This window comes from Physeter macrocephalus, chromosome 6, assembly GCF_002837175.3.
Source record: "Physeter macrocephalus isolate SW-GA chromosome 6, ASM283717v5, whole genome shotgun sequence".
NCBI classification, from domain to species: domain Eukaryota; kingdom Metazoa; phylum Chordata; class Mammalia; order Artiodactyla; family Physeteridae; genus Physeter; species Physeter macrocephalus.
In genome coordinates this window covers 15,297,816-15,309,046 of record NC_041219.1, presented here as the reverse complement: position 1 = coordinate 15,309,046, position 11,231 = coordinate 15,297,816, and the positions used below count along the sequence as shown (strand labels likewise).

Here is an 11,231-nt window from a genome sequence, read left to right as displayed (position 1 = left end):
CATAAACAAGATGAAAAGACAACCGTCAGAATGGGAGAAAATATTTGCAAATGAAGCTACTGACAAAGGATTAATCTCCAAAATTTAGAATCAGCTTATGCAGCTCAATATCAAAAAAACAAACAACCCAATCCAAAAATGGGCAGAAGACCTAGACATTTCTCCGACGAAGATATACAGATTACCAACAAACTCATGAAAGGATGTTCAACATCACTAATCACTAGAGAAATGCAAATCAAAACTACAATGAGGTATCACCTCACACTGGTCAGAATGGCCATCATCAAAAAATCTACAAACAATTAATGCTGGAGAGGGTGTGGAGAAAAGGAACTCTCTTGTGCTGTTGGTGGGAATGTAAATTGATACAGCCACTATGGAGAACAGTACGGAGGTTCCTTAAAAAACTAAAAATAGAACTACCGTATGACCCAGCAATCCCACTACTGGGCATATACCCTGAGAAAACCATTATTCAAAAAGAGTCATGTATCACAACGTTCATTGCAGCTCTATTTACAATAGCAAGGACATGGAAGCAAACTAAGTGCCCATCAACAGATGAATGCATAAAGAAGATGTGGCACATATATGCAATGGAACATTACTCAGCCATAAAAAGAAAGGAAATTGAGTTATTTGTAGTGAGGTGGATGGACCTAGAGTCTGTCATACAGAGTGAAGTAAGTCAGAAAGAGAAAAACACCGTACGCTAACACATATATATGGAATCAAAAAAAAAATTGGTCATGAAGAACCTAGGGGCAGGATGGGAATAAAGATGCAGACCTACTAGAGAATGGACTTGAGGACATGGGGAGGGGGAAGGGTAAGCTGGGACGAAGTGAGAGAGTGGCATGGAGTTATATATAATACCAAATGTAGAGGAGATATGGGGATACATGTATATGTATAGCTGATTCACTTTGTTATAAAGCAGAAACTAACACAGCACTGTAAAGCAATTATACTCCAATAAAGATGTTAAAAAAAAAAAAGGTGATAAAGAATGTGACTTCAGGTACAAACCTCTTTTCAACAGATTCTGGTCTCTTTCCTAGATGGTAAAAGTTTTATTTTGGCAATTTGCACTGCAGTACTTTTTCTTTTAAAGGGCAAACCTGCCCCATGGCAGACAAAAGGACTCCCACACTCTCTCACCACTTCAAGGCTCTTTTCTGAAGTCCTTGGCCCACATCATGTCTCCAAGTTCATTGTTTCCTGCTTTCATTCCTCCAAGGTTTTGTCCTCACTGTTCAATCTTCTCTTTTTTCCCTTTCCTCTCTCTTCAAACTAAGTCAGACTCACAAAAGTCTATGACTTGGATTCCCTCAAGACAAGTCTTATTCTCTCTTTAGCTATATTGTCTGCAACTGCCTAAATCTAACACAACGACCAGTATTCCTGGGCACCAAATTCTTCTTACTTTGGCGCTAACGAATCATCATCACTGATGCTCACTAAAAGTGTATAGTGACTTCAACTCTGTCTCATACAGGCTTATAAACTAGAACAAATTATTTAACCTGTTCAGCCTCAGTTTCCCAATCTGTAAAACAGAATAACAATAACCGCCTCACAGAATTGTGAGGATTAAATGAAATGGGATAAGTAAATCACCAAAAATAGTGCAAGGCACATAAGTGTTGTAAACATGTTACCTACTTTTATTATTAAGCAAAAACTGAATACACTTGACAACATTAGACCAAGGCAAAAACATATAATTTGTTTTTCACTCCATATCCTCTTACCCAACTCAGGCTACACCTCCTCCATGGAAATCACAATAAGTACTTAGCACACCAGCCTCCTGGTTACCACTGCATCCTAATCTCTGCAGCATTCCACTCATCATGCTACAGCGCTTCATGTTAAGACATGACACACAGCTTTTATTTTTATAACAGATCTGAACTCAAAATGGCACATCTTACATTTATAATTGGGAGCTCCTTCATTTTTTTATATCATACAAATAATGGCAAAAAATTGGTGGTGTCTTAGATTTGATGAACAAGTTACACAGAAATGACTTCTTTACAGCTCTACCTCCACTAGACATTGAATTTCTAGAGAACAAATACCGCTGTTCATGGTTATACCTCTAGCATGGTCCCTTGTGTGTTGTCAACAAATACCAACTGAACCAGAAATAGACATTATGCAAATGGGAATGATTTGCCTCCCAAAGCTGTTTAGAACCATGACTATAAAATGTTCTGTTGATGCCCCTCCACATATCCTCTCAGCTCACCTTGGACTTCACCTGGGTTTCTGTGCACACTGAGACCCTCAAGCACCTACTTCTTTTTGTCTCTGCCTTAGGGTAGAGTCCAAGCAGGATAGACAAGAGAAATGACTCTCAGGGGATTTAAGTCCCCCCAGAAGCTGCCCTCAATGAATGAGAGGCAGGTGTTGGTGGATAAGTATACCAGCTCCCCCATCCCTTGGAGAAACAATTCTAAAACACTGTACACAGTTCCTCAGAGAGATGCCAGCAAGACTGAGCCCCAGATGCCTAAAGCAGGAAGGCCCCTCATTAACAGAGCTGTGCTGGATTTTCTCCCTTCCTAGTCTCCCTTTCCTCTCTCCCTCACTCCTGCACATACAAATTGTATGCAACCTCTAATAAATAATCTGCCCCTGCTTTCAGGAGAAGAATTTTGAAATGTGATGCAAATGCAAAAAAATTCCAAGCAGTGGGTGCATATATTCACATAACCGATGAAAGAGGACAACCCATTCTTCCTCCGTGCTGATTACATCTCCACAGGAGGGTGAGAAGCACAGAGAAATACAGTCTTTAGATGAGAAATCACTGTAGCGCACAATTACACCATTGACAGAAGTCTGTGTCTACCCTTTCTCTGGTCATTGTTATCTCATTGCCAACACATTCCTGAGTCCTTATGTGCACATTTATCTGTCCATCAGTGCTCCGTCTTCCTAGAGCAGGGGAGTGAATCTGTGGACAAGAATGGCCTCATAACAGATGAAATTTCAATCCTAAACAGTGAAACGCATGATTGCGACCTCACTGCCCTTTTTTAACATTTCTTCCCTTAAAATTTGTTCAGATGTTAAGTAATGTTGGTGCATGTTCTCTAGTTGCAGGAAAGAGAAGGGCAAGTGTCCAGCTATTCATTCTCTCTAAAAGGGAAATCAAGGCAAGTGTGTTCCTCACTTATTAACAAAAGGGAGGTATTAAGATAATTCTAGGGGGGGTAAATTTTACAAATTCTAAAGACATCCAAATGGTCAACAGTAGAAGCCCATCCACAGGCTGTTTCATGTGACACCTGTGGGGGTATATTTCACAGGTTCTTCATCTAGTGGGTTCTACCAGAATGCAGTTTTTCTCAAAATTGGATTTTCTGCTGAGTCACGTTGATATCTTTCTGTGGCTAATATGGTCTACGGGCCAACTTGACATTTCTCAGAGAAAAATCATTTTAACCACTTCACATGATACATAGGTACTTAAGTACACAAAATACTCTTTTTAAGGAAAAAAAAGTGTTTCCCTTCCATAGACAATCCTTTGCCCATTCTAGTGCAAAGAAAGAGCTCCACTCTTGATAAGAATAAATTAGTTCTGCCTTCTGAATCGTCACAACAGCGCATCAAATCTGCCATCTATTTTTTTTCAATTCTCTTTAAGTTTACAAAATATTTTAAAAAACAGGTATCCGTCATAAACTGCTAATAGAAATTGACTGCAATTCAGCTTTTGACAAAGACCTTGAATATATAAGCTGTTTGCTACATAAATACTCAAATCATATTACTTTCCAAAGAAATGTCTTAATATTGAGTTAGGATTCTCTATCTTACCATCCATCTTTAACAGAGAAATACTTTTTAAAATCCACCCATTTAAACATTCCAACCATAATTTGAAGACATTGCAATTATGTTATCCAATATCCTTTATATAGAGGGACCCAAGCAAAAACACCTCCTCAAATTCAGTGCTACCCCACGCCTCTAAAAAAAGAAAGGTCACTCTTCATCAATGCCTGTAATTTAGATTTATTAGATAATACAAAATCCATTTGTCAGGACACTAGGACACCTCTGATGCCCTTTTGTGGTACTTTACTCAGATCACGTACACCTTTCTCTGCCCCTGTTTGCTTGTATTTGTCCTATTATCATTGTGCTTAATTTTTAAACCAATTAAAATGTTCTGGCAAGTAGTGAGATTAAATCTCCCACAAATTCTGGGAGCCTATCAGTAGGGAACCGAGGTGAATAGCAAAAAGCATTTGACCACAAACAAGTAAATGTGAGCTGAGCCTGAACTGGAGGGTCACAGAACAGCACTAGAGAAGTTACTTTGCCTCTTCCTCCTCTTTCCTGTCTTGTTTTTAGCATTTTATTCGCCTCCACAAAGGTCTCATTGTTGAAGTGACAGCAGAGGCCCAAAGCAGGATGGATTGTTTCTCTGCCTCTCTCTCCATCTGAGGCATAACCTACCTGGGCTGCTAAAAGAGCTCTTTTCTGTTGATTTTCATTAAACCCGTTTCTGGAAGAAAACAAAAAGAACTTGTATAGTCAAAGGCCCCCTAGGCAACCTGAACAAGCCTTTCCCAAGAGAGAGCTGGTGTTTTCCTCCTGATTTCCATCACTTCATCAAAGAGGTCTTTCTTGCTTTAACATTGAAAAGGTCCCCCTCCCCCCTTTGGAGGGGTTAGATTTGGGTGGTGGCACTGTCTCATTTTACAAAATTTGGGAGTGTCCCCAGATCTCTCCAGTCTCTGATGTAAACTGCATTTTAGGAAGGAACTTTGAGATAGAGAAATAAACAAAATAGTGTAACACTGTAGCACTAACATGCATGATAATTTCTCCACATGCCTTCATAAAACTGGTGAGATAAGTATTCGACAAGTGCAGGTTCACGTTTTTCAAACATAATACTCGATTCTCTCTCTTTCCATGTCTTAAAGGGCCGATTAACATTAGTGAACATAAGCACATCAAACTGTGGGTTATCAAAATCAAACAGTGAGTAGAATTCCGCTTTTCATTAAGCAGATCAGTTTAGTCCAAAAAATGATTTTCGTTATTTACTGCTAGAAACATTTTATTCTTTTATCATTAAAAACTTTTACTCTATGTTAAGAATACTGCACATTTCTAATCAACAATGTACATTAATAATAATAGGAAATAGGAAATTACTGAATATAACTTCTTTTCAAATCTTTGAAGTGAAAAATGTCTCCTTAGTATCTACAGTCATTGGACACCACCAAAACTCCTCTTGTAATTAAAATGAAAGGAAATATTTTTGTTTCATAAATAAGGAACTGAATGCCTAGTAATTTTTAATTTGTGGAAATGTTCTAAAGAACTAAATCTCATGCCCTTATTTTGTAAAATATTTATTTTTTCAAAAGCAGATACACTGACCTGCTGAGCTTTGCTCATTCCCATTATCTTTATGTTTTAGAGGACATAAAGAACAAGAAATACTCACTTAGATGTTCTCGTCAAGATGGATGAAGTACAAATATAACCTGCCAGAGATAAATATATATATGAATGAAAAAAATTATCCAAATATCTTGATCACATGATCTGATTATAAAACAGATCATTTAAACCTAAATTCTGAAACTTAGACTGAGTTTTGCTATTAGTTATTTTACATTTTCTAGAGGATTTTGACCAGCAAATTCCCTGTGAGACATCAGGGTGACCAGTAATTCAGAAACAATGGGCAGTGTACCTTGATTTATACAGAGACATGATACAGTGGAATAAGCACTAGTCTTGAAGTCAGAGATCCAAGTTTTAGTCCCAGTCCTATGACTTAGTAAATACCAAACTTAAGCAAACACATCACAAAATAACAGTGGTAGCCAAGTTGATCTTCAAAGTCCCCTCCAGCTCTCAATGCTCTAAGACATTTTCTCCTTGGAGTTTCAGTCACTACTAGGATTGGAAGATAGTGTCTGTGACCTCGCTGGTCTTCTACACTTCAGTAATTTCTCCCACTTCCTCTACAAGCCCCAAAATATACAGCCCTTTTCAGGAACTAAAAATTAACAACTGAATGTAAATAAATGCTTTCTGCCATAAAAATATTTTATAAAAATTAATTTATTAATTTATTGCTATAATATAATTGAAAATCAATTCTTAGTCTCAAACATTAAAGTCCTCTTAAAACATTCCTTTACCATTCTTTGGGTTGATGGCATCAAGAAAGTTGAAGTACTCAATGTCTCCTTATCTTTTATAAAATTTCAAATGTTTAAATTACACAACTGTTTAAAATCATTATTTAGAAGAGAAAAGGTTAGACTCAGAGCTTCTTCCAGTACAGCTGCATATCATGATAAAATCATGATTTTAACATTTAAAAAAGAGACTCAGAAAATGAAAACTAAAACTTCCAAATTATCGATATTATTAAAAATTTTCCCAAAAAATGTTCTGGGTGTCATTTAGTATATACCCATCCTAATGACTTCAAAATGTTTTACAGTATAAGAGGAAACAGTTTCTACAATTTACAAGGAAGACTAAAATACAATAAAATAAGGTAAAAGTTTAACATGAGTTCTTACCTTGTAATGAAAACAGCAGTATATGAAGCAAGAATATACTCCAAGGTATCATTAAATTGAGTTTTCTCACAATGTTCATTTCAGTATAGCCTTTCTCCCTGAAATGTAACCAAATTGTTGGTCTTTACTAAGATGGCATCTTAGAAGTATGAGTACTTGTAGAGTGCTCAAATTCTTATAAATATAGCTTTGTAATAAAGTAATTCAAAAAGGAATTCCAGGATTTCTAACCACATACAGCATCTGAAGCTTTAGAACTTGCAGGCAACCCTTTGGCTGAATCTCTCATTAGCAATGCATGGCAGCTTCTTACTGAGCCGGTATTAGTTACACCCTACCCCACTCCTGCACATCATACGCCTTTTTAGCCTATATTAGCCTTTTATGACTTCTAAAGTCAGTAGCATCAAACAAACAAACAAACAAAAAACCCTGTTATCTCCTGATGTCATAAGAGATAAGCATTATTCCTAATTAGTGATCTATTCCATGTTTTATTCATAAAATAATTACTGTCCTTTGAAAGAAGACTTTTATTCATAAAATAATTACTGTCCTTTGAAATAAAATCGTATCAATCATTCCTAGAATGTCTAGATGTTTTCATAAACTTTTTTTTAAGAATTATAAGTAAACTAAAATTATGTGCATATATTTTCAACTCCAGTCCCATTACAGTGTAGTTTAAGTTGACATATTCATGTGCCCACAGATCTTTCTATTAAACATTCTGCAATAGAAGCAGAAAATAACACAAAAAGATGATATTCTAATATTTGACTTTAAAAAGAAAATAAAGTAACTCACCTAATCCTGAAAACCTTCCTTCGCACCCTGTTTTTCCATCCTCTGGGACAAGTACCCAATTAGACAACAAAAAAGAACTTCTTAATCCAACACTAAATGCACTCTTCTCTGGAAGCGATTGACTACCTGGACTGGCATTAGAGAACAGCTCTAATATTTTGTAATGAACTCCATAGAGATGATCTAAGCCCCATAAATGAGTGAAGGCCATGATTATATAATGGGTGCACATTTCCTATGGCAGATCCCATCAGTTACCTGCAAAGTATCAGACTCACTTAACAGATGGGGGCACAGTGGTAAGGAATATCTAACTACACAGGAACTACCTTATGAGACAAAAACACACAGAAGTTCTTAATACCTTGTTGTACTCAGACACTTTTTGTGCAATGACTTCCTGGTCTTTTCTGTGAAAATATCCTTAACATCCTAATGTATTGCATGCCCAACATCTACTATATAAACAGTTTCTTTTCTGTGTCTCAAACTCAATAATCTTTTACTCTTGCTTTACATGATTTTAATGCCTTTCCATTGCCTACATAATTGCTAATTCTATGAGCCAAGAGAAGATGTTTGCCTATAAATTCATTTTTAAAGCAGGAAAACCACACCAACTCCCCCAAAATATAAGTAGCTATATGCCTACCCCCCCCACACACACACACACACTTCTACACGTACACTCATTTTTATTTTTTTTTATTTTTTATTTTTTTGGTACGCGGGCCTCTCACTGTTATGGCCTGTGCGGAGCACAGGCTCCGGACCGCAGGCTCAGCGGTCATGGCTCACGGGCCCAGCCACTCCGCGGCATGTGGGATCTTCCCGGACCGGGGCACGAACCCATGTCCCCTGCATCGGCAGGCGGACTCTCAACCACTGCGCCACCAGGGAAGCCCACTCATTTTTAAATTTTGATGGATTAGATTAAATAATTTAAGTATAATATGTGTCTAATAAATATTTATTGAAAGGTTATTGGTCATTACTCAAACTAGACAATAAATTAATATGTCTAAACAGGTAGGCCTAGTTATTTATAGTTACATTCTAATTATCGGTCTAAAAATTATGTATCGACTCAACCACAATCAAAATTAAAATATTCTAGATACTTAAGAAGATGTGAATACAGAATAAATTTAAAAGTTATGCTTGCTAGGGGCAGGAGAGGAATAAAGAAGCAGATGTAGAGAATGGACTTGAGGACACAGGGAGGGGGAAGGGTAAGCTGGGACGAAGTGAGAAAGTGGCATGGACATATATACACTACCAAATGTCAAATAGATAGACTGTGGGAAGCAGCCGCATAGCACAGGGAGATCAGCTCCGTGCTTTGTGACCACCTAGCAGCGTGGGATAGGGAGGGTGGGAGGGAGATGCAAGAGGAGGGGGGATATGGGGATATATGTATACATATAACTGATTCACTTTGTTATACAGTAGAAACTAACACAACATTGTAAAGCAATTATACCCCAATAAAGATGTTAAAAAAAAAAAAAGTTAAGCTTGAAATTTGTTTAGAGAGCAATAATTTTCCTCCAAAGAATTTTTTAAATTAAAGGCACCAAATTGATTTACATAGAATGCTCATTAACTCTTTCTGAGAAACATGGAAATGTACATAACAAATATACATTACTAAGTCCCCTCCTTAATTTACAACAGTTTCTCTTATCTTCATAATTTCCCATAAAAATCGACCTAAAATATGAAGATTCTATAAATCATATTTTAGGATTTTTTTTCCCCCAATCTGGTAGCTGCTTGACTTAAAATTTTCCACAAGTGACATACCTATGGAAAAATCCCAAGTGGAAACCAAAGTTAAATTTCATGGTTCAAAAAAGAAACCTTTTGATGACGCTTATAGTTACTTCTAAATACTACCAGAACTTGGTGAAAAAGGATTAGTAAACAGCAATATAAAGCCTGTGAAAAGTACTTCTTTCTAATATAAACTTGGATATTTTACGTTCTTAATTCAAATGTAATAACTCTCAACTTTTCATCTCAAATTTCATACAGTATCTTTAAACGTTTGATTCAAAAGCATCAGAGCCATTTTCACTGGTTAAAGTTGAAAATTCCAAGGTTATATCACCTGGCATATTTATTACTGTTATTCTATTTTGAACTCTATGTATTTAAAACCTATAAATTATTTTGTCTGGTAAAGAAAATAGAAGAAATCATAATGGGAATTCTCAGGGTGACCATTCTTTTATAGCTAGAGGTTTAGCATATGCTGGCTTTCTATTCCTCCTCCATCCAGGCTTAGAGTAGGTCGGAGATTAGTAAAGGAGAATGAACAATGGCAGAGAAAACAATACCAGAAATTCCAAGTTCTTTTTCAACTAACTACATTATGAATTCATTACATTAAATGGTAGGCTGCATGAAAATAGTTAAAATAGACTTCCATGAATAGCTACAGTAGAATAGAGAGTTTAGATGAAAGATTAGACGCAGAACCACAAAAAAAGGAATTTATGACTGTTGCTACATGCAGTTATTACTGTCAAAATTTAGTTGACAGCTTTTATATTTCATTCTACCCTGACAAAGGAACTCTGGCAAAAAGTGAGTCAGTCACCAGCTTGTGAAGAGATATTAAGTTCATAAGAAGTCTGAGGCAACTACATAATGCATGAGATAAACAGTTCCCTTTCTGATACAAGAACACGGCACATTTTCCCACATGGAATATGATCTTTAGAAAGTTGACACCTGACAGCCTATTGGCCTCAACACACTACATTAAAAACAACTGTCAGGAATGGGAAATTGCTGGGCTTATAGTTTATATGTCAATAATAAAGAAAGGGGTATTTTTAATGAAGTTCATCATCTTTAAGAAAAATTAATTTCTATGGTGATTTATATAACACTCATTTTTCATTCACTGAAATCAAATCTAAAATAGATAACATTTGATTCCCATCATATCACATTCTACTAGTGAAATGCAACTATTCCTCACTTGCCTTACTAAACCTAACACATTTCAGGTTCAGTGATTTTATCTAGAATTTATGTTATCATTGAGTAGCAAAAAGAATCCTGTATCTTTGACGTGATTTTAACCACTCTGAATTTAACTGCCTATTATAAGATAGTTTTGCAGTATTCTATTTATGCTTTCAGGAGGTGTGCTGCTTAGCACCTTCTGGAATGCTTCATATAATTTAACTTGTAAATGACATCTATCTTAGCTTTTCTGAATACAGGCTGTGTGTCATAAGTGGTATCTATGTTGGTCATGATTTCAATTTAAAGCTCACCCACAGAAGTTAATGTGCTGTGTTTTATAGGGACATTCATTTTTCAAGTTGCTGTGGTGCCACTGATTTGCAATATCTTTCATCTTGAAAGAAGTAATGTTCCTACAACTAAAGTTTTGTCTTGTCAACACTTTAGCATCAAGTTCTTGATATAAAACCAATACTTCCTACAGTTCTCTTTATTTTCTAAACTACTGTAGCACTTACACACTATAGCACATTACATGTGCATTTATAATATATAGTGTAATATACAATGTACTACACATATAACAATATAAATTATGTTGGTTTCTCACGTTTTCAATTCCATTTTATATCTTCAGTCATTTTAGATTTACTTATTTTAGAGTTGCTGAGGGATAATATTACTTGAATTTCTCAGGAGGAGGAGGGTTCTAACCCTGTTGCTTGCTGTGTTGGCTTCTCACACTCAGGGTGGATTACCGCATAGGTTTTGTAATTTTGTATTTTGGTTTCACGTCTGGTAGAACATTTTCTATGGTAATTCTTTACTGCCAGGGTTGAAGGTATGCCTCTTCAA

At 36.2% G+C, this 11,231-nt stretch overlaps 1 protein-coding gene across 2 annotated transcripts in view; it reads right to left on the bottom strand.

Annotated features, from left to right (window-relative positions):
* Positions 1-6,666, bottom strand: part of OTOGL (otogelin like) — a 151,909-nt gene extending 145,243 nt beyond the window's left edge. For both annotated transcript variants that reach the window (XM_024123011.2, XM_028490315.2), the window contains exons 1-3: positions 6,588-6,666; positions 5,492-5,531; positions 4,486-4,534 (exon numbers count right to left, since the gene is read on the bottom strand). In XM_024123011.2, the coding sequence (XP_023978779.2) occupies positions 4,486-4,534; positions 5,492-5,531; positions 6,588-6,666 (168 nt within the window). The remainder of the gene's footprint in view (positions 1-4,485; positions 4,535-5,491; positions 5,532-6,587) is intronic.
* Between the last annotated feature and the right edge of the window lie 4,565 nt (positions 6,667-11,231).